The sequence below is a fragment of the Podarcis liolepis genome (genome assembly GCF_965112155.1).
Source record: "Podarcis liolepis genome assembly, chromosome: 4".
Classification (NCBI taxonomy): domain Eukaryota; kingdom Metazoa; phylum Chordata; class Lepidosauria; order Squamata; family Lacertidae; genus Podarcis; species Podarcis liolepis.
In genome coordinates this window covers 60,186,734-60,211,854 of record NC_139558.1, presented here as the reverse complement: position 1 = coordinate 60,211,854, position 25,121 = coordinate 60,186,734, and the positions used below count along the sequence as shown (strand labels likewise).

Sequence of the window (25,121 nt, the reverse complement as noted above, 5' to 3'; positions counted from 1 at the left end):
TACCAGCGTGCTTACAGAAATGGTTACACTTTACATTTGAGACATTATCACCTCACTCCACAACTCAAGATTTCTGTTTTTTGGGGTCTGGGAGGGGAATAGTTGTGGCTGGGTGCCTTTCACTTCAGTGGTTGAACCAAATCTACTCTCAGTTGTGTTACAATATATACCAATGAATTGTAACAGAAGTCTTTACCGTTCAAAACACTGAAGTTGGTATCAGCTAATCAAAAACAAACACTGCCTTTGGCTATTTTATTAAGCTTTCCTTGTAAAATGTTACTCTAGCTAGCATGAGAGCTAAAGTTTACTCCATTTATTATAACATTCGTAGTAATACTGTGCAGTCAAGTGCAAATGATCTTCCGCCTTCTCAATTAACAGAGTATTAAGACTTCCCTGAAGAGCAATAAACTCCTTTAATATGACAGGGGTACAAGTTCATTTATGCGCTTCTTCCAAGGTGCATTTCCAAATCTGTGTGAAATTCCCTAAGCTCCTTATTGATTGTCAAGGCGAATCAAAGCAGCTATGTTTGCCTCCGTTGGGGTTTAAATCATATCCCATAGGAGATAAACTAGGAGGAACTTTGTAGATACACTTCTTTAAAAATATTGTTGTTGCATCATTTCAGAAATGCTGTCTTGAGTGGCCTGTGAAGTAATATTCATGTATATCTGCTTCCCTCGCCACACATTTCTTCTCCTGTTCAGTATTTTACATAGCTACCCAACCAATGTGATGTGCCAAGAACAGAGTGTGCATGCTGGATCATCATATAAACAGATCATCATATAAACGGACCACATGGTCACTTAAAACTAAAGGCTGTGCACGCTCCTATTGCCCCTGCAACTATGTGCTCCAGAGAGGTGTCTGCTTAGGAGGGGAAGGGAAAGAAAATGGCTCACTTGCAGGCAGAAACGGGTTCCAATTCAAGATTTCAGTAATATGATGTGCAGTGCTCCTATTCAGGGTTTCAGCAGGAGTGTTTCCCCAGAATTCTGCATTCCATTCACCCTCTTCCAGTTTTCCATTCTTGCCCACTTCCAACAGTGAGCCAGCATTCCAAGGCCACTGAGCAGACCCTGTTCTCATTGGACTGTTTTGGGTTTTTCCCCAGCTCAAAAGGGTTTTTTCCTCGATTCCTTTCTTCTTCTTTTTGGTTCTTGTGCAGACCTCAAGGTTTCCCCGAGTCTGCTGATGCCTCATTCTATTGTGTGGGTGATGCTGTTTTGGCTACATAAGGATCAATATGAGAGTTGTCACAACTTGTGACAATGTGTTTTTAAGTATAGGCAATGACCATTTTGTGTGTGTTCAGTATGTGCAAAAGCCAGAAGTGACTAGAGTGCAGGAAGGGCAAAAATGGTGTGATGACAGGACCTAGCAATCCCACGAGGCTTTGCAAGTTCAATCCCAGGAGGCCTTGCACCAACCTGTGAGGCCTATGCAGAGAAAGCGGTTTCAATGGTGTTCCCAATATACACATTTTGCTTAAATGCACAGTGCCTCAGAACATAATGGGGAGTTGCCTGTATGCAAAATTTGTGACAAACTGTATCTTTATATGCTTGTACAATTTTTTCTGAGACCTGCTTTACAAGCGAATAGCTGAACTGGAGCCATGCATCTTGACCCCACTCTGGTAATCTACTGAATATCAATGGTGGTGCATACCTTAAAGAAACAACTGCAGTGTAAATGGATACATTTTGCGTCTCTGCATTCAGACACACAACTTTACTCAGGTTTTTTTTTCATTTGGATAAAGCATCCTGGGCCACGAAACTATTTTGTACAGCTCTGCTTCTCAAAATTGGGGCGCCTAGAATCTAGCTCAGTCAAACCATTTTATTTCAGTGATCACTTCTCTCTCATTTTGCATTTGGTGGTTTTGCAGAACAACTGCAAAAGTAGTACACTGCAAAACAGAAGGAAAGAATCATCTTCTAGCCCCGTATGATGATCACAAAGACTTGACCGTATGCATAGCAATGGTCACCTGAAGAACAAATGACACCTCTGACATCTACTTTTGGTGGATATGAAGCAGCAGCAGAATGATAAGAGGTCCACTCCAAATACTTTGAAAGGGAATAATAATAATAATAATAATAATATCTTTATTGTCTTTGCCCCCTCTCGGGGACAACGAAATTACTTGGCTGCTCCATCCACCCAGGTAGGGCACTCCACACAAAATCAAAACAACTATAAGAATCATGCTTGAATTAAAGGGCAGGAGCTGAACTTGTTGCAAATGGTGGCACAATTCATTTTGCTCACACTAATACAACTGCGCTCAGAAGCACAGACTAGTAAGATGAAGGTAGATTAGCTGGTTGATCGAATAATCATAGGGCTAAAAGAACACAGGCCAAGTTCTTACTCTGGGTGGACTCCATGTGATTACATGGGATGAGTTGGACTGCTTGTGAGTTCCTGATCTAGGAGGAATGGGATGCGGTATGGATTGTATGTATAGCCTATACCTGGGACTTATGCGTGTGGCTACCACAAATATGCACAGCTGTAACTGAATAGAAATCGCTGATCTTCAAGCAAACACACACCATCAGGGGAACTTTTGAGCAAGCATTGTTAGCCTACTTACTGGCTGGACAATAAATAGATTAGAACTTCAAAGTCAATGCATTTTTGTCATTTATTCAAATTTTCTGTAGGAAGTAAACACTGAAAGAATTAAAAAAAAACCCTCACACTGCAGTATGTACAGTTTTGTGACATCACATGAATAAATCATTTCCTAATAAAAATGAGAACAGTTAAATTAGTGAAACTCCACAACGAAAAGATTGCATAAACCCCTGAATTCTTGTGTGTGGTAACGAAACCAGTATTGCACATCTAGCAATACCAGAATAGAATTGCAGTGGTTTGAAATGGAATAACAAAACGTTAATGTTTGCTGTTGGGGGTGGGGAGGTGCTCTTTACGTTTTAAAAAATGAAAAGGAAAAAAAGATTGACTTTCCCCCCAGACCCTTTCATTTGAAGCACATTCTTTCACAAAGCTAAAATACCACAGCAGAAGTCATGTCCAGAAACAGAATACAATTGTGTTTGATAAACATCTGGCTTGACTTAAGACATATTTGCCATTGCAGAGATGCACAGGGTCTCCCATGCATTTTTCATGCAGCAGGTAATTACAATATTAAATAAAACATTTTCTATACATTCTTCCAGACTTGCAACTGTATACATACATGCAAAAATTTTTAAACCTATGTGATCATATTTACATTTAATATATGGAATATACATAACAAAAAGATTAAAATGTTTTTTTCCTTTGCATTAGATAGAATACAAAATATGTATTTTTTCATTAAAGAAACCACTATTTACATCACTTTTTTAAAAATCAATTTCAACATGTATGTGTAACAAGTCTATATATTTACATATGTATACATATACATATATATATAAAATATAACTTACCAGTTCACTCAACTAAAATGTAGCAGAGATAAACTGGCAACATTTTGTTGTCATTAATGACTGCTCTATCACATTTCACTGATGTTTTGCTGGGGGAAACTTAAATCATTTATTTCAAAAAAATGTAAATTAAGCACTTTATAATCTATTTTTAAAAAATATATAGCTTAAGAAGTAAATACATGGCTGATTTCCCTTTCAAACTGTTGTGTTCTATCTTCAGAGATGAACTGCTCTTACAGAAATGGGTTTTCAGGGTAATCCTAAACATGCTCAGAGGTTTTACTGAATTCCATCAGATTTTCTTTCAGGTAAGCATGCATAGGATTCCAAATGTGCCACCCAATCCTACCCATGTCTATTTAGATGCAAGACCCACTGTGCTCAATTGGGTTTACTTCTAAGTGAGGAAAGGATTGCTGCTTTAAGTCATTTTCTCTAGTAAAATATAGTGCCCATGTTTTTCTGAAGTTCTAATTTGTGTTTGCCTTTACAGAATGAAACGAGAGAAATGTTCTGACACAGGTCCATATTTTTCCTCTTTCATACTATGTGGGAAGACAGCACAGGTCTCTAGTTACAACTACAAAAGTTGCAGGCCCATGAATTTAAATCTGCCTCCACTCATGTAAAATGGGGGCTGGGTCTCCACTTTGAATGAAAATGGGTAAGTGGTTGAGAAACCCAGAACTCACCCCCCTCCCTTTAGTTTTTCCTCTTCTTCCTCTTCCAGGTAGACTGATGGATTAAAGTCCTGAAAGAAGCCTTTGGAGAACTGCAAGGGGCTAAGTGTAGGTGTACCTGCATGTTGCCATCAGTCCCCTATTTTACACACAATTGGGGCAGATCAAAGTCTCAGGTTTAAGCACATAGCTATGCATCATAATGTATAAATTGATCCTGTGTCACATATTACACTGATGTATACCTGGCAGGTGTGTGCTTTGTATTTAGAACTATGTAACATGGTTACAAGCAAAGCATGGTCTTGCCCCACCTTGTTTCCTAAACTACATTTTACTGGTTAAGGCAGGTAATTACATATCTAAAATCTTTTTGAAATAATGTGTTCTACCCCGTTATTGAGATTTGTGGTGTCAATGAAATATATTACTGAGATGAAATGTACCAACTGAACTGCTGTCAGTATAAGGTTCACTATGGGGAAAATTAATCTGCAATGTGTATTTGTCTATAAATACAGGTAAGCTGAGCTCTTAAAATATTTGTGCAAATAACTCCCAAGAGGAATATGTAAACTGTTAACTATCAGAATTTTCACCTCTAGCATCTGTGATGAAAAGCCCACCATCCACTAGAGTTTCTGCCTAATTTAGAATATAGAAATGCAGTGTCTATGATTATACCAAGATAGTATAAGACAAAGACAACTTATGGCCCACCAGATGTTGTCCCAATAGCATGGCGAACAGTCAGGGGCGACAGGATCTATAGTCCAATAACTCCTGGAGGGCCAGAGGTTGTCGATCCCTGATATAAGGTAACAGTTGTTTGTCATGAAATTAAAGTACACCTGAAGGCGCCATTGGCAACAGGAATAGAATGACTAAATGGTGGGATACAGCAGAGCTTCAGCCAATTTTTTCATGCCAATTTGCACTGGAATTTTCTTATAAAGACAAATTTGTATTTCCTCCAGGGCTATGAATCTACTTGGTTTGTCATTCACTCTCTTTCTCACACTCACTTTTTAAATATTATTATTAATTATATTATGTTAATAATAATAATAAAGCTGTGATACTTTGTAGACTAACAGCTGGAACAAATATTTCTAATACATTTCTCTACCAGGGCAAAGAGAAAAGGTGTTCAGCGACAAAATAAAGAAGTTTGAATTATATAACTTCACAACTGATGCCGAGCTTATGATGGAAGGTAAAACAAGATCTGGTTGAAAATATTTATCTTCTTGTATGTAAAAGCTTTATCCAGTCAGCAATAATATATATGCTTTCACCATAATTAAAATCACTCATTGAGTTGAGATGCGCTGAACTTGTCTGATTTTTTTTTCTAGGACATTGATAAAAAAAAATCCCCTCAAAATCAATGGAATACTTCAACACATTTGAACTGTGCTGCAATAAACTTTTTAGCTCAGAATAGTGTAATTTTTAAAAACATATAGTAAATTATACAGAAAAGTGAAGTAATCAAAACCCAACTTAACAAACAGTGCAATTCTATACATGCCACTTAGAAGTAGGTACCACAGAAATCAATGGGACTTATTCCCATGTGTGTATAAGGGTTTTTGGGGGGCAGGGGATTGGGCCCATTAGTCAAATTAGGCTTTGCAGCCATACCCACTCATCAACATGGCTCATGGGTGGGGGAATCCTGTTCTAGAACCCTAGCGTGTAGGATCACAGCTTAACTGATCTTCTGAGTTAGACTGCTACATGTTTAAAAGCACTGCAGTAGACACAGGTTTTACTGAAACTAAAATTCAGTACAAACTCAAAATATCCTACTTAGGTAAATTTTGTCCAAGAAGTTGGAGAGTGATAAACACAACTTTTAAAAACTGCCATTCCATTCTTTCAATTTACAATACTTCATCTCCCTTAATTCTGATTTATTAAATATTAATTAATTTACCACAAACGATCTTTTCACTGACCACTAATATCAATACATATGCCACCTTCTTACCAAAAAGTCCTTTAAACATGTCAGCATTTTCAGTACTTCAGTAGTGCTCATACTGTAAAGCAAGACTGAGCTGATGGGAAAAGATGTCAATGCGATGCGTTACCTATTCTTTTTTCTCTCTTAAACAAAACGCAAAATTGATTCTGGAAAATCCAAAGTTCACTAATGTGTTCCTTGACCAAGCATAAATGGGGAGAAAATGAAAGTGGGTGAGGGACTTATATTTTGCTACCAGGATTTTGCAAATCTAGCTTTATAAACTCATAGCCCAGGTTTTATATTTATTTCAGCTGAGTGTCTAGGGAAGGCATTCTCCAAATGCAACTAGAGAATATACATAATATATTTCTTGTGGTTCTCCCAGATATTAAAATGCAATCAAAAGCCATTAGGAATCACCCAAAGGTTTCATTTCTATACATTTCTCCGGTTAACACTGAGGATGATTACTAATATGCTAGAGTAGACTAATGCCTTGGTCTTGGTGTTCCATTTACAAAAAAGAGGGTTCTTCACATTTCATACATGTATGAAAACACAAAATTATACTGCCCCAGTGCTTAAGAGTTTCAAAAAGGAAAATATATCATGCGACAGGATGAAATGCTGCAAAACACTCTGCCAGCAGTGTCAGCTTTATGCATTGCATGTGTAATACTAGTAGTTCCAAATAAGTACCTTTTTATAATACATAACCCAGAATAATTGCTGCTACCTCTGTATTTCCCCCCTACACTGGCTCAGATATTTGTAAATAATTCCACCCATGTGGTTCAGCTTCCTGCCATGTTTTTAACTGGGACTTGCTGGTGAAGGGAATGGAATAAATCCTGAGGCGCCAGGCAAAAACTTTTGTCTATAACCAGGCCTTTAGCTATCTCTGGCCTTTTAGAATTGGGATGTCTTTTAATGTATCTACGTGGGGATTTTTGTTTGCAAGTTGCTTTGGGTTGCCCTAGGCATGATAAAGCGACTGACCAAATTCAAGAAATAATAATACAAAGTAATAATAATTTTTTTTAAAATAAGAATAAATCATATACATCTAAGGTCCACAGGAAGATCATCTGCCATCATTTGTATGATTTGGAAACATATCAGGAAGCTGAACCACATGGTTTTAAACCTTTGCACAAACACCAGCAGTCAGTTTTCTTATGAATTTTGATGTAACTAACAACTTGTGATGATAGGTGCCTGGTGACAAATTTCCTGTAAAGCAAAAATAAAAATAAAAAATTGCTACATGTATTTTAAATATCAGCAGAAAAATTCATCAAACAAAACCATGTTTCAGTTATACCATGCTTTTCTCAAATCATGCTAGATTTATACAACACTTTTTTTTTAAAAAAAAAGCAAAGATTTAAACCTGACTGTAAACACTTCTAATATGATTATAATTTACTCTGGTTCTTTTTTAATTGTTAATACTTTGTCTAAGAGTCCGTATACATTTCCATTCACATTGTGTTGAAGGGACACTTTATTACTTGAATGACTACTGTAAGTATTTCTTACATTATGAAATGGCATTTTACATTCTGCAACAGGCGATAACTCTTTCTTAAATGTGACAACAGATGAATGTTCTGTAAATGACGTATCACTCCAAACATCTTTGCCATGTGCTTCCTGAATATTAATGGAATTCCCACCTTTCTGTAACATGTAATATAATATAGGATTAGTTTTGGTCAGTCTTGGGGAATCTCGTTCATGTTCATTTTTGTCCGTATCTGTGATGACCCATTTTATAGGCCCCCTTTCTCTAGGTACATGGCAAACACTAAACTGGTCACATTCAGGTTTTGATGAAACTGTGCCTCCCAAATGTTCAGTGAAGGGAGAACTGGCAGGACTCCTCATTGCAACTGAATATTGAAATGTTCGGTGATCCAAACAATTGGTTTGCTGTCCAGGATTCCCCATTAGTGTATGTACTGAAGGGACACTGAATTCAGTTTTGCTGTTATTTGTGAGGTTACTTTTTGTTCCTTTCTTTTTGCCATCAGTTACTGCTGAATTATTCCTATGCTGAGGCACGTCTTTTTCACAATTTTCTGACAGAAGCAGTTGTTTCAACACGTTAAATCCTTTGCTTTCTCTAGACCAACTCCTATTTTCACTTTCATTATTTGAACCGTGACCTGAAGGGTATTTTAATTCAACATCAGTTCTGCTAAATTTCAATTCTTTCTGGTTGAGTCCAGGACCATACAAGGCATCTGCAGAAGACTTATGATTGTTTGCAGCATCAGATATGTTACCTTTGTTACCTTTTAGCAATTTCAAATGACCTTCTGAAGGTTCAGGATGCAGCTTCCTCTTCTTTGGGACTGTGCTGGGGCTTTTTGATTCCACAAAAGTCTGTTCCGCATTTCTGTGGCTCCTGTCCAGTTCATCTGCAGAATAGCTATCTTGACTCTGCCTCAGCAATCGACTTAGTAGGCCATTCTTTGAAAAAGAAAAGCCTTGAGGTGAGAGAGGGTTGGGTTTAAATTCCTCTGATGCTGGAGAAGTAGCTGAATGTCTCTCTAATGAATGAGCTATTCCATGATATTTCTTGCTAACACTTTCCCTTACTTGCTGTGCATTTGGATTCTGAAGGGCATTTGATTCCTCAGAAGGTTCAGCTTTTATTTTTACAGTCAATATTTGTTCATTCAAAGCCTTTTCTGTCGGGTCTTGTAAACTCTCTTCTTTTGAATGCATCCTCTCCTTTGTTTCAGTCATACCTTTGTTGGAGGTTCCCAGAAGCAGTTGGAGGACAGTGCGTCTTTCAAGTAGATTCTGGATTTCTGAACTAGGAAATCTTTGTTCAGCTGGTAGAGGCTGACTACTGACAATTTTGTTTTCTTCAAGTGCACCTGATGCATTAGTAATCAGGGAGCTATTTAATCCATCTATCAATCCAACTGGTTTCTCTGGGTTTAGAGTCATCATTTGTTTGCCTGTCTGCCTTTGCTCATCTATTGACATGGAAGACTGCATCCCACATTGAGCCAAGTTTTGCAAAAGTTTGCTTGCACTAAAAGATGGATTTGTTTGTACAGTTTCATTTCGGCTCTGTTTAGTTCCTTGAATTTCTTTGTGTACTGTAAGATCTATCAAGTGTTTAGAAGCTGGATTAATTAGTCTTTCAGGCTGTATGATGCAAGTGTATGGTGGTGAGTTATGTTTGACCAATAAAGGAGAATGGTGTGAAAGGTTGATGGGGGAATCCGCTTGTGTAGAATTTAGCAGAGGAGGAGTGTTTATTGGAGTAATTTGATTTGTACTAGAGCAATCTGTCATAGGAGTTCTGTTACCCATTGCTAAATTAAATTTTGTCACATCAGCTGAAACTAATGCACTCTCAGTTTCTGTGATTTTCTCAACATTGTCTTCATTTTTATGGCCAAGTAATAACTGAAGCAAAGTTACTTTCTGATGTGGATTGAGTTTTGCATTTTTAGAGGGACTTTTCTCTTCTACATTTTCTAGACAAGGAACTTTTGAATCCCAGTTGTGAAGTATGGATTGGGTTAAGTTGTCTAGAGAAGCTGGCTGCACAGTATCTGGTTTATTTGTTTTCTGTTTGAAAGATAAGTCTATAGGAAGACAATTAGAATGAGAACTTTCATCATCACTGCTGTCATCTTCTGTAAAACTTGGATTGTTGTCAGAATACTCATCAACTGTAGTTGGTGTACTACTCTCCTCAAAAATACTGGACCTTTCATTCTGTTCATATCCTTTAGTCTGCTTAGTAGCACTGTGATTTTTAAGGAGATGTAAAAGTAAACTACTGTTGGTAGGTGGTTTCAAATGATTTTTTTCCATTGTTGTTTTGTAGCCTATGCTTTTAGGAGATGAATGAATTACCCCCATAGGACTCTGAAAATGTGTCATATTGCTTTTGTTGGTTATTGATTTGGTTGAAGATCTTACCTGACCATTAGGATGGCTTTCAATTCCTTTTGACAGTTTGAAATGGCCAACATCTTTCGGAGCACTTTCTTTTAATCTTGCCATAGCAGCAAGTCTCTCACTTGCAATTTGACTTGCATTTTGTGCTTTTATAGCATGTTCTCTGGAGTACTGCTGCAAGTGCGCTTCACTTGAAAGAAGCAAGGCTAGCTGACTACAAGCCACACTGGGTTTAGGAGACGTAGCAGGACTAGACCTTTTTTCCACCATGCTTGCAACAGCTTGTAATCTTGCAGCACATGACAGCGACTCACTCATCACCTTGGAACCACTTTGTCCAGTATGCGAAGATTCTATAAACCGATCTTTAACCAGATTAGCTGTTAGCTCAGGCAGACCAGTCTCCAGCTTTTCATCTTTTGCTTTGCTTTTCTTCAGGAGAGTCTTCAAGTGACTGGATGCAACACCATAGCACCTTAAGTCTTTCTCAACTTGCAGAGAATCGTGGCTAAGGGAATACCCTTGCTCCTTGAGGCTCTGCCTAATCTGTTGTGACAAAGCAACGCTCTGCAGCCTAGAGCTGAATGACTGAAGCAAAGAGGCCAGTAATGTGCTATCCTGTTTGCCTTTAGGCACATTTTCAACCATGCCAGCTAGCAAAGCTTCTTTTTTCCCATTTAAATCCACAATAGAATCAGACAAGCGTCTTCTCTTTGCTGCATTCCAGTCTTCAGACGACTGCAATAGCCTTGCCTTTTTGTGATGCAGCATGCCAGAACCTTGATATGTATGTGTGTTAGCAACTGAACCATCTCTCTGACAGCTGGGAGATGTATTTCCAGAAACCCTGAAGTTCTGATCTTCTGCACCAGGCCCAACAGGCTTTTTGTCAACCGCAGAACCCGAACCTCCTGCTGCTTGATGCATTAGTAATCCCTCTAGGTAAGTTAGAACAACGGAATCCTGGTGCATCTCAGAGACAAGCTCTTCTCCATGAGTCATGTTCAATACAAGTATCCACAAAGGCTCCCTTTTTATTCACTTTAAGGACTAACTTGTTATTGGTGAACTGAGACTCAGATTAATAAGCAAGTCTACTGTTGCCTACAAAATGTGATGCAGAACAGGTGCAGTAGTCCTTGATTGATTCTCTCATTAAGTTTTTGTGGAGAACTAAAAGTTCCATTTTTATGCATCTCTGCTGCGGTATGCACATGCATCTATGAAGATGATCCAGATTGACTTATTTAAAACATGGTTCCAGAGGAAACATATTCATATTCTTCTAGTAGATTTCTGCAGCTGAGGATTTCTTTTTTTCAGTCTTTTCTCATCATATTGTACATGCTTAATTCCTATGAAGAAAAAAAGAAAAAAAAATCAGCAAAAGTATTTTGAAGGTACCAAAATTGTATTCAAGCAAAAACAGAAGCGCATTACACAGCTCTGTAGTCTTTTGCTCAGCTATTTTTTCCTGAACAAATCAGCACCTTGTACTTTTGTTTCCCTATAAAGTGTTGCGTGAAAGCCCCTCCTCACACAAATGATAGATTACAGCAGGCATAGGCAAACTCGGCCCTCCTGATATTCTGAGACTACAGTTCCCATCATCCCTGACCATTTGTCCCGTTAGCTATGGATGATGGGAGTTATAGCTCCAAAACATCTGGAGAGCCAAGTTTGCCTATGGCTGGATTACAGTTAATAGAATGTCCCAATACAGGCATTGAAAAGAATGGGGGAGGGCACAATGGGCTGCACAGAGTCAGGGACAAACTGAAGCACCATGGCTGTCCTATCCCCTGCCCCAACTTGAAGCCATGGAACGGCGGCAGAAACTGGAAAGCAAGCCCTTGATGTTGGTGTCTGCCTTCCTTAACAAATACGTAATTCAAATAGAGTTTACTGTGATACTGGTTATCATCATCATCTCAGGAAGAGGGACACCCCTCTCTCTTTGGTATTCACTACTATACATTGTATTGTGTGTCACCATTTGGAAATGATCATGAAAGAGAAGAAAACTGAGGCTTTTATGGAGCCAGCAAACTGCTAAATGTACCCTATCTTCCAGAATAACAGGCTAAAGATATATCAGCCTGGATAGAACAGCAAAGGATTTGGGCCACAGTCTAGAAAGGCTACTTTCCATCTATGACTATGTGCAGATTTTAATAACTTTTTTTTGTACAGCCAATCAATTGGCTAGATTTATATGGAAAGGTGGGCTGCCTCTCCAGCCAAGTGAGTGGGCACATAAAAAAACCCAAAACTGACTGCTAACTTCCTCTGGACTTTTATGTGCAAATAAAGTTTTTTAAAAAGGGAAATGGTAAGCATTAAAAAATTCAAGATAAATATTTATTTCCTAACTTAAAAATGATGTAATATCTTTTCCATTTTTTATAAAGTTTAAAACAAGTCTATTAACAAATCTCAGTCATAAGAGCCAGTGCCTAATGAATGAAGCATTAATCTAAAGAGCATGAGAATCAGCTAAAAATCAAAGAAAATAAACATCAAAATTAGTGTCAGTTATACAAGACCCACCCTATACCTGTGGCTGTGAATTATTTTAACCACTTTTAATAATAATAATAATAATAATAATAATAATAATAATAATAATAATAATAAATTATTTATAATTTTAACACTGTTGTACCGTGAACTGAAACCAGCTGGTGAAGGGTGGGTGCTAATAATAAATAATATACAAACTCTGATAACAAAAAATACCGCCTCAGGGTAACTAAACTCTGGATACAATAGATATGAATGAAATATTTATGAAAAAATTAGAATCCAGCTATTTGAGTATAAACAAATGTGTAGCAATGTATCATCAAATTGCAGCCTTTGATCTTTGACTCTTTGCATTATCTGCCACTTTTATGTCAACTTCTAGTTACTCTGTTTAAGGCTCGCCTATCTTCATCTGCCCCAATTCTCCTTCTCAGGGCCTAATTTGATTTCTGCCTTCTGTAGTCCCCACCATAGTGAACACCAGCTGCTCCCTCTGCCTCAAACAGATGGTGGGTCAGTCCAGATGTGATACCAAAGCATGATTTGTTACAGGAACAAGCCCTGTGTTCATGTGCTGCTTTCCCCTCACATTTAGTAAGAACAGAATAAGGCTTAAAAATATGTTGTTTAGCTATCAGAAATGAGATGGCTAGTTCCAAGTCCTATTTTTAAAAAATTAGTAACAAAAACTCATTAAACCGACTTTTGTAGCGTTACTAGATTTTAATATGGAGAAATGTCATTGTTCTACAAAATAAATTTGTCACTGAATATAAGTACTCCGAAAGTGATTCATGTGGCTGGTATGTGTGCGTAACTGTCCACACAAATAATTGCTTGCATGATGCGTATTCATAAAAGAGGTGACTCATGAAAGACATGGTGGGAACTTCCATGCGCAGAGAAAATGAGTATGTCAGCTTTTTAAAAGTTACACTTCAAATACAGGGAGTTGTATCTTTCCTCTCCCCAAATCTGTTCCAGGGAGTCCTCCAATGCATTGGAGCAGACTTTGAGGGTGCACAGGGGGCTGTAGGGGAAAAGAGCAGGAAGATCTGCTAGGCAAGTAAAGGTACGATGTGTGAGCGGAAGAGTTTCTGCACATAGTCAAGCTGTTTCAAAACGAAGGAAATTATAAGGACATGTTTCTACAGAATTCTTTTATGAGTTAAGAGTTCTACTAAACAGTGAAAACCTTACCAATATTATACTAAATCCACTACAAAAATTCCCATACGAGTTAGTGATTTGTATGTGCGGTCTACTAATTTTTGTTTGCTAACATATCAAAAAGGGGGCGGGGATCAGTGATGGAGATCTGAATTCAGGACATCAAGAATTCACGGTAGTCTTGCAGCAGTTTCTCTGACCTCGTGTGGAGGATTTTTCATTATGTTTTGATAATACATAAAAGAGATATAAATAAAACTTGTAAGATTGTGATGTTTATGACATTAGAACAGCATAATTACCAGTCAACAACTAATATTTGGAAATTTGAAAGTGCTGAGATGATATGCTCCTAGAATATACAACTGTGGTAACACTACTGTCCTTGGAACAGTAAATAACTTCCACAGTATTTTCACACACCCCTTTGCCACCACAATATAGGTATCCTTGATGCACATCTGGTTCTCGATCAAGTGATCCTGAGATCTCATCCTCTGGGTTAGAAGAGGGGGCTGAACCTAAGGCAGATAAACCCTTCTGCCCTCTTTTTCAATTGGGAGACGACTAGGTTGCATAAGCACTATTTTTCTCACGTATCTCTGGATTGGGGGCAGTAATGCAGTACAGGAAGAAAAAGGTTATTTAGCTTAAACATTCACTCCAAGGAAACACACTCTTAAGTAATTTATCAAATTTATGTTGATAAAATGTCAGCAATTTTGAGCAAAAGACATGATAGATAATCAGAAAGTTGTGGCCATAGCTCTTAGTAGAATGTTTTATATATGTCTTCATGAATGCTACGGAAAGAAAGTAATTGCAAAATAGCAAGAAAGGGCTATTTATCTTTGCTACTTGTTCTATTAATGATAGTTTTTGAAATGAATCTTACTACCTAAGTAGTGGAAATCAATACTGACACATCTGCAAATATCAGGTTTCCCATTCAAATCATTCTCCTAAGAATAAACATTGTACTCAGTATGAGAACTTCACAACCAATTAATTTGCAGCTTACATGACTAATAATAGTGTTATTAATTGGGGGGGGTGCAGGCTCCCTATAATCCTAACTTTAGTAGAAGGCAGATTTTAGCCAATATTTGGAGTATGGAAGGAAGATGCTAGGCCAGTGAAAAAGGCAGGCTGAACCAGTAAATCCTGTTGGTTGCTAGTGATGCCATTAAGAGACCCAAGTACTGGGCCATTAAGAACAACTGACCGTGCAGATGCTGTCCTCCCCGCCAACGAAGTGGACAGCAACAGAAGAACTGAGAGAGGGAGGTTTCCAGTGGTAATAGGGGGTATGATGTCACCACAGGAAAAAAGATATCCTTTTAAAACAGGTTTTGCAGCAGGTGTTTTGGGGAAGAAGAATGAAAGGCACTGGTTGGAGGAGGCTGCACCCAGAGCCTGGTCCCCTTCTGCTTTGGACCCAAACATGCCAAAGCTATGAAAGAAGCAACGAGAGACCCTCTTGCAGTGTGTTGTTCTGCCCTTCCTCCACCAAAACTCAGGTTATAAATGTGTGTGCAAAGTAAACCACATTTCATAAAGACAGGGCAGTTTCTGCTGCACCTCATTCCCAAGGAACACAAATCCTTGCTAGGGGCCCAAGACCCCTGGAATCTTGTTACCGCTCAGCAGAGATTGGGGTGGCCTGTAACACTAGGATTAAAATGGGAAATTGTTCTTAACCATATTTCCTTCCATAACATGCTTAAATCAGACGTAGCTTAGGACTGCACATTCTAGCCAAAACCAACATTCAAAACAGGGTATGTGGATTTAGGCTAATTTAACTTGCCGTAACAACTGCTTTCTGCTGTTCAAGGCTGTTATGGTTCCCACATTTTGACATTCAATGGAAGCAACTGGTGGGGGCGAGAATAGTAGCCAAGTGTTAAGTGTCACAGGGAATGATGTGAGGAACACATTACAGAGAGTTTATATGCTTACATATGAGGGAGAAAAACACTGTGTGAATTATTGAGAAATTAGCAGCCTGCTCTTCATATTAGGAAAATGTGACTATAAGATTAAGATTATGATTTAACGTTAGTATCAGTATAACATTCAAATTTCAACTTTAAGTCATCTCTATTCTTAATTATTTAATTATAATTGCATTATAATGTGTTGCATATGAGGCCTTCTTAGAAGTGGATCCCTTGCCTATGGAATGGGAGGCCTGCCTGGCGCTGACATTAACATCTTTTCAGCAACAGACAAAGCTTTTTCTGTTTTTCTAGGTATTTGGTTGTTAACATCTTTTGTGTTTGGGGGGGACATTTTAGCTGGTTTGAAAAGTGAAGCTTTACTAAAACATACACAATTCATGACACCATAGAAATCTGTTTTGAAATATTGATGGAAAACATCTAGTTATTAAAATGGACCACTTTAAATTATATATGAATCAAAATTAATAATTTTTTAGAATTAGGAAATGTATTTTGACATTATTGTGTTTCAGTACATTCCAAAGTCTCAGTCGATGCTTGAACAAAGTTAATTACATGATCATTTAACTTCAGTACTAAATTATTAATAGAAGAGTAAAAATGTAGATAAGAATGCATAAATAAATGTATCAAACTCAGTTATAAAAATGAATTTGAGAGCTGGAGAAGACTTGATCACAAAGTATATGCGTGCACACACACACACACACACACACACACACATTATTGACAAATAATGCACATTTTGGAAAATATTCTAAATCACTATAAATAATTGTACTTTTCTTAAAAATATTTTATGATTACTGGAAAAAGAACAAAATTAATAACTGTTTTGAACTTTTAAATCCTATTGAACAATTATTAAAGTTGCAGTAAAATCCTATGGTTTGTTTACTGCTAAAATAGATTTGACATATGCATGGTACAAGTTCAAGGTCACTGATCAGGAAATAAGATTACAAATAGGACTGATGTAACAGCTGGCTTCTGATCAAAGCTTCAGGGATTTTAATACACTTACCAGAAAATACACTGCATTTCCTTATATAGTGTAGTTTTTAAGGTATTATAAACAAATCCATGTATTTATTTTCTGTAGCACAGCATTCAAAACACAACATCAAACCCAGAGAAAACTAGTCTATGTTAATGAAAGAAGTGTTATTTTCTGTCACAAGCTATTGTCTGAATAAGGTAGGTAATCTATTGATTCCTTCCAACCTACAGTTCTATTGTTAATCCAAAGCAGGCTGTGCATAAGTGCAAAGCAGTTTTGCGTGACCACAGGATGCTGCATGCCTATTATGACACAGCTCAGTGTTGAATAGGTTCCCCACCACCTTTTAAAACAAAGATCTTTGACATGGTTTGTATGGGTCCAATGGTATCATTGAGATCTTCCCCTGGTGCCCATGAAGCCTCTGAGTTTTTGCACCAACTACCCCATGATGACGGGGTGGTTATATTCTCCCCCACTTCCCCCCAAAAATGAGGTTTGAAGAGTGACATTGTTTCCAATGTCTTCTTTCAGATCTTTGGGCTAAAATCAACACGTCCCGCTGGACGCAGTGTTTGTCAACCTGTGGGTCCCCAGATGTTGTTGGACCACAGCTCCCATAATTCCTAGCCAGCATGACCAGTGGTCAGGGGTGATGGGAGTTGTAGTCCAACTACATTTGGGGACCCACAGGTTGAGAACCGCTGCGCTAGAAGAATGGATTCCTCCCCATCTCCTTATGCAACCTCTACACCCGTCCCCAAATCTGTTCTGGAGGGTCAGAAGAAAGCCCAGAGCAGGGTGCAGGGCAGGAGAGGGCAGACTGTTCCATCTGGCAAGAAGAAATCCTTGCTCTGACAGATGGGCAGGGTATAAATAATAAATTATTATTATTATATAACAATTGCCTTGGCACAAGGCTGAATTCCATCTTGTGTGTTTTGTCAAGGCTAAAAATGTTAGTGACCCTATTATGTTTTGGAACAAGTTTCAGGAGAAATATATATAAAATTTTAATACAATTTATCTGCACTGCTGTTATATGATAATTCTCATGCCATGTAGCATTATCTATTTGTACAAATATCCTGTGTTTTTGTTCTCACAACCAGGGACAATAAAAATAAACAGAGGCTTTGGGCGCTTTGGGGGAGACAGAAGGTTACAGTAAGGAAGATGGGAATGGTCACTGTGAGAGCCATTTTCCATTCACAATATGTTGGATACAGCCCTATATTTGCTTAATGGACAAAAAAATAAGCGAGAGGATGGGGAATCAAAGTATCTTAGGCACAAATGCTACAAGCAGATATATGCTGGATACAAGTCAACTTCAAACCTAACCAGGAGGTTGTTGTAAACCAGGATCACTCATCACAACACAATGTAACTTGGATACAGTAAAAGTGAAGCTAAGCTTTGCCAAAGTCTAGATCCACATTAGACCAATGCTTTGCTCTGACCCAATCACATAGCACTAGACTACAAGTGTCTATCCTGTTCCAGTCCAAAGGTCACACTCACTAATTATTCTGTAATAATTGTCTTTCAAATTGTGAGCTCTGGTTTGGGGAATCCTTTTTTTTAAAAAAAATCTAACTTAAACATATCATGTAACTGATGATACTGTAACCAAGCAGTACCGTATTTTTCGCACCATAGGACGCACTTTTTCCCCTCCAAAAATGAAGGGGAAATGTGTGTGCGTCCTATGGTGCAAATGCAGGCTTTCACTGAAGCCTGGAGAGTGAGAGGGGTCGGTGCGCACCGACCCCTCACGCTCTCCAGGCTTCGCACACCTCTCCGCAAGCAGCGGGAGTGCTCCCGCTGCTTGCGGAGACTTGCCTGCATGTTGAAGCCTGCGCGCGCTGAGAGCAGCGCGCCCAGGCTTCGCGGACCTCTCCGCAAGCAGCGGAAGCGCTCCCACGGCTTGCAGAGAGCTGCCTGTTTGGGGGCTGGGGTCGGGGGAAGCTCGAGCTTCCCCCGCCCCAGCCCCGCGCCTGGGGGGGAAAATAATTTTCCCCCCTTTATTTCCCCCCAAAAAAACTGGGTGCGCCCTATGGTCCGGTGCGCCCTATGGTGCGAAAAATACGGTAACTTGGCTCCTTAAGTCTTCCACTGGGTTCAGTCTGGGTTCCCTCCCTGTAAGGCCCAACCATTCCCTATAGGTCACCCATTGTCTATCCATATTAACTCTCTTAATTGCAATTGCTTCAGTGGGGGTATAGCCATAAAGGTGCTTTTCTTTCCAGCAAGTTTTTATATTTATCCCAAACTCTATACAAATCCTTCCTAACAATCTGTTTTGTACAACCCTTATAAACTTTAGCTTTCCCATACCAAAGACATGCATGCCAGCCAAATTTTATATCATGGCCTTCCAATTATAAAATGTCTGTATTTTCAATTCAATTCATTCCTTTAGCCAACACAAGGAAGCTGCCTCGTTGAAAGTCTGGCAGGGCAAAGCCTCCTCTTTTATATCTGTCCAATTTTTATGTTTAATTTGTGGCTTTCCCCCCTGCCAGATAAATTTAGAAATATATTTTCCCCTTCTTTGAGGCTACTTAATTTACTTAAAAATGGGATAGATTGGAATAAGAACAGCAACTTAAGTAGAATTCCAGCCATCAAAATGAATGTATAACGTAACAGGGAAAGTTTCATCCTTCCCCAAATCTCCAACTCCTTAATTTCTTTCCAAAATTTTATATTTTGAAATAAGTTGAGATTCCTCACTGTCAGCCAAGCCCTCACAATTATTTTTACTGCAGTACTGAAGATTACTAACCACCCCAACACACAAACAAACTCCAGGTTCTAGCTCACAATGAGAAAATAAAGTTGGCATGGAATTCAGGTCCGTGTTGGGTTGAGGAACAAATTTTGATAATCTTTCCTGATCTCTCCTAAATTCAGCATGAAAGTGGTGAGACTTGTCAGTGAGTAAGAAATGTAGTCTCTTGATGTATTGGGAACAATAACTGAATCAAAGGCAGTATTTGCCATCCACCACCTCATCATAGCCTTTCAATAAGGTTGATGGGAGGAGAGCAAAACACTGTCTCTTAATCTGCAGGGCATGTTCTGTAAATATCAAGTGGCAGTGTTTCCTACCCCACCTTTTTTTTCTGTTACCAGTGCTTCTCTCAGCTACTGACTCCAAGAAGAGAGGAACTGCCTGCCAAAGAAAGAATGATCTCTGCAGTTCCTGAACGCATACTTAGGCTGTTCTTGAAGTCAGCAAGTGGGAAGGAGTGGCACTACCTATACAGAAAATACTGAAGATAGCGGTGCTAGTGGAACTTGCTAGACATAGCGGAAAAAGCCACCGCTTAGCACAACTGTTTTTTCCAACTACACTGGGATAGGTATCATTTATTTTAAAATATTTATAGGCCACTTTTTCTGAGTCAAACTATCAAGAAAGCTTAATGTAATAACAATTTAAAATTACAGCTCCCACAATAAAACGAGGGAATAAGAAACACAAATGCAATTTCTACAAATCGCCCATAACATCAATAAAACAGCAATACTAAAATTCTAACGCTCCTACAATATAAAACACAATTCCAGCCAAGCCATTAGCTAAAAGAAGCACCTTAAAAATATCCATAATTGCATTGCCCTCATCAACACAGGTGGCTGCATTTTGAGCCAGCTCAAACAATAGCAGCACACAGGAACAAAACAAACAAACAAGCTTAAAGCTTTTGCAATTAAGGTTTCCCCCCAGGAAATATTTATTTCCCCCTCCTTGAAAAGCACTACTATTGACCAGAAAATTGAGCCACCACTTTATGCAGTCCTCCTTCGTAAGTACGATATGGCAAGATGTAAATACTATAAATACTCCCAATTTGCCATGAATTCATGATCTTTTAACTGTATTGCTACATGAAAAACTGACAGAGCACAGGATTAATCATTAGTAGAAAAGAAAAATATGCCATTTGCCAGCAGGGAAAAATGAGCAGGGCTGTTGTGGCAGCAACACATTTCCAGTGATGGTGCTGCACTGCCCAGGATACGTAAAGCAGTGATGAAGTCAGGGGAGCTCCAGGTGGCACTGCTGCCAACTTAGAGCTCCCCCAACTGTACCCCACTGCCACTCCATGCTCCATCATCTGCCACTGCCGCTATTTACCCTATGCAATCTAAGTAGCAGTAAAAGACATACTTAAATGGTCCAAACAAAAACATTCTCCAAGTCACCAGTCAAGACATACAAATTTGAATTTGATACTGTGTTAAATCAACAGCATTACCTAGTTTGGGTTCCTACCTACATGTATTTTTAAATGACAAACAGCATACACAAATTGTGTGCATAAATTGCACTTAACTGTGTGCATGTAACTACAGAAATTTAAGTAATAATCAACCCTAATGGTCCTTAGAACACCTTCAGTTTCCAGTGGTTGAATTAGATTTGGAGATCCATGACAAATGAAAAAAACAAAAACATCATTGCTGATGACCAGAGAGCTTTTGAATCATGCCAGCTGTAATACATAGGATTCTACTTCTGCTGCAGAGCTAACAAAGGGACTTCATAGGAGAATAGCATGCAGCTCTCCTTATGGACACAGCAGTAGTGAGATGTTACAGTTGTGGGGTGACGGCAGGCAATATCAACATACTTCACTGATGCCTTGGCATGAGCTGCTGACATAAGGGAAGCTTATCAAAAATAAAAAAATCCACCCCATTCAAGTTTGTGGCGTCTGGATTACCTGATTTTGTTTGCAGAGTTCATTTGATGATCCTCCTTTTGTTTCTTATTTCTGGACTTGGTTCAGATGGCTTAGCATGGACAATCTACCACTTTTCAGTTTATGTCTTTTTCCTTCTTGGAGGCTACTGATGTGTTCGTGCACTGTTTTAGTAGATGTACATATGCCCTCAAATACCTCAGTAATCTGTAAGAGAAGAAATAAAAAAAGATGTTGTAAATTATGCAGTTTAGAATTTTAAGCATATACAGTGGTACTTCGGGTTACAGACGCTTCAGGTTACAGACTCCGCTAACCCAGAAATAGTACCTCAGATTAAGAACTTTGCTTCAGGATGAGAACAGAAATCGGGCTCTGGCAGCGGGAGGCCCCATTAGCTAAAGTGGTACCTCAGGTTAAGAACAGTTTCAGGTTAAGAACGGAGCTCCAGAACGAATTAAGTTCTTAACCAGAGGTACCACTGTATCCTATTAAGCAATGATATACTGATACCAACTTCACTCTCACCCTGAACCTCAGAAGAATAGGACTGGTGCTCCAAGACAAATCATGGATTAATGGAATATAAATTGTAAGCTAACACAAAATGAGAGAAGATATAACTTTGATACTGCTTATATAATGTGGAAGTTAAGGCATAAGCACGTTCTGCTTTTTGGTGCATCAGTGAATTTGTAAAGAGTAATAACCCTTGTTTTAAATGGATGGTTTTTTTAAATCTTAGAATGTTTCTTTATTTGGTATTTTCTTTCATTGCACGTCTATTTCCCGCCAGCAGAGGACCACTAGCTGGATATAGATAGGTGGGACTGTGAAGTATCTGCAGTCCAAAAAGAATGTCTGTAGGGCTCAGGGAATAGGGTATAGCATGCAGTGCAAGTCTAAATACAGAGTGTGCCTCCAAATATTGTGGGATTCCAAAATAAACCTAGGTTCACCAGCAGGGCTTTGGTAGGCAGCCAATAATCTGGAGTGTTGCTCTAGCCGTGGTCTGGAGTCCACCATGTCCTGAAATAATCTCTACCTCCCCAAAGGAGCTCTGTTTCTGAGGTGTATGCTCCAGCAGCGCTTTGGTATCTTTTGTAGCCTCTTGTACTGGTGTACTGGTAATGCCTGGCAATTGTTTTCTTTCTCTACTTTTTATTCCTGCAAAGCTGACATGAATCAAGACCTCATCTTAAAAATTCCTTAATTTGTTGCTGCTTGAACAGACAATCAAGGTATTAGTGGAATCTTTTAAGTTTTGCATGGCATGCAAGTTAGGGTAAACCACATTCTTATACTAATTACATATATATATTTATGTGCTCTTCTTTAAAAAGCTATTGCATACAGTTACAAGGAAATTTCTTCATTATTCCATGTTACGTGGGAGGTATTGCAGAGGTACACAGAAGGTTTCAATTGGCACTTTCTGTATCAAGGTATCTTCAGCTGGAATGTTTATTGGAGCATTGAATGGAATGTGTGCAGTTTGAGATTACTTGAACTTACAGACATACAACACTGGCAAAATAGAAATATTAAACCAGCAAAGAGCACTGGACACAGAAACAATTCTCATTAAGAATATATTTTCATTTTCTTAAAGTAATCTACGACCAGTTGAATATACAGAATTGGCATATATGTGGCAATATTCATGGAGTAGACCCTCTGAAATAAATGGACTTAATTACACTGATTTCCCAGGGTCTACTCTGAGAATGATAAGTCAATCACCACAAATATTTCCAGAATTTTTTTAAGCAGTTATTTTTTAAAAAGAAAGCAGCCAACCCTACTCATGGCTGGCATGCTGTCTGTATTCCCCAAATGCTAGATACTAATTAGCACTAATTGACAACCTGGTTTGCTTTCTCAGGAAAGCCAGGTCAAAGATTAAATAGGGATGGAGAAGAACTATTATGTGAGCCATAGTTTATAAATGTGACAAAGATCAATCCCCGAGACAAAAACGTGAGAAGTCTAAAGTTCCTAACCACTATCTGGAAGAATAGTTCATTAATGATGTAAAATATTGTGTTTTCCCATCTAAATTCAAAACATAATTTAGAAAGAATCAACCTACACCTTGTCTAAATAATTTAGAGAAAGATATAAATTACAGTAAAAGTAGTTGAAGTTGTAGGAAATCCTTCATTTTTACCCTATTGGAGGACATCCCTTTAAATTTAGTAAGAAGGAGAACTTTACCCAGTGCTAAATCAAGTGTCTGTAACTTTATCTGAGAGACCACTTCCCCCTATATTTAGGCTTTGAAATGATCCATCTCCTAAAAGAATCAAGGTCAGAATACTCAGTACTCAGCTTAAGCAGTCCAACGAAGATAAATGTTCTCTATTTTGCTGTGCTTCCTTCAATGTCATCATGACTATACACTTTGTAACCCAGGTCCATTACCAGAGGATTATCTTATCTTTCTTCTTCTGAAACATCAGCCTGTTTTCACTGGTTTAAACTTTGTTCTTTAACAAGAGACAGGTGCTTAAGGTTTATTTTTGGTGAATTCTAAGGTAATATTCAACCAACTTTTGGTCAGAGTAGACTCACTGAAATTAATAAACATGGCTAGGTTAGGCTCATTAATTTGAACAGGTCTACTTCAGAAGGGCAGGGTATAAATAATAAAATTGTGTGAACTCTGCAAACACTCTGGACCTTTGTCTCTCAAGTGAAAATTGACTTGATTATGGAAGTCTGGAGTCTGAATATAACAATGGAAAAAGCTGGGGCCAAAACATCATATTTCTTTTGTAGTTTACATACAATTTAACCTTAAGGTTGTATCCAGTGGTGTCCCTTGCACTGAAGGAAAGCCCAAACTGGGCTCTGTAACCTGAACAAGAAGAGAAGAGATGTTTATTCTCCCTTCCTCCTGGAGACAACCTACTATGCTGTTCTGAAGAGTCAATCAACGCTTGTTGTAGTAGACTTTGGAAGTATACAGGAGGCTGAATCTAGAGAAGATTCGAGATCTTAAAGAGTGAATCAGCTAATATTACCTTCCTGACCACTCTGCTGATGGAAGCCTCATCTGAATCTAAGGCCTTTCCATCACTGTAAGAGATATCAATGAATGAAACCCTTGATTTTGTTTATTTTTCATTTTTGTTCCACATTTTAACCAAAGGAAGGTTACCACCATAAGACATTAAACAGATTTAAAACACACCAAACACTGCAATACTAATGTCACAACAAGAACAAAGTACTATAAATTAGTAGTATAAATAATGGAATTCCTTCAGCAACTTTTCCAGCTCCACAACTAAGGGCTAAAAATGTGTTATGTAGCAAATCCAGTATCAGATTTCCTGATGTTCTTTCTTCTAACTTTTAAAGCAGCTGTGGGGGCTCCAATTTTCACTCAATCAGTGGCACTAAGGAAGGGGGGCATATCCTTCACCTCCATATTTTTCTCTCTAAATTACTACCCCCAAATCTGTTATTAAACCATAGTGGGGAAAAATACATGTATCTGTACTGTGCCTACATTTTCTCCACTGGTGAGCTAATAGCAGCTTCAGGAAGAGAGAGTTGATTTTGATAAGGAAAATCATGTGGGAGTTGGGAAGGAGGGGGGGAATCACTCCTTTCCTTTTATGAACAAAATTAGAGCCCCTGTGATTGCTTTCAAATGGGGAATGGGAGAAAT

At 38.5% G+C, this 25,121-nt stretch overlaps 1 protein-coding gene across 2 annotated transcripts in view; it reads right to left on the bottom strand.

Moving 5' to 3' along the window:
- Positions 1 to 2,650: 2,650 nt before the first annotated feature.
- NRIP1 (nuclear receptor interacting protein 1) overlaps positions 2,651 to 25,121 on the bottom strand; it is a 79,164-nt gene continuing 56,693 nt past the window's right edge. For both annotated transcript variants that reach the window (XM_083500694.1, XM_083500695.1), the window contains exons 2-3: positions 21,464 to 21,649; positions 2,651 to 11,416 (exon numbers count right to left, since the gene is read on the bottom strand). In XM_083500694.1, the coding sequence (XP_083356820.1) occupies positions 7,554 to 11,063 (3,510 nt within the window). In that variant the 5' untranslated portion in view covers positions 11,064 to 11,416; positions 21,464 to 21,649 and the 3' untranslated portion in view covers positions 2,651 to 7,553. The remainder of the gene's footprint in view (positions 11,417 to 21,463; positions 21,650 to 25,121) is intronic.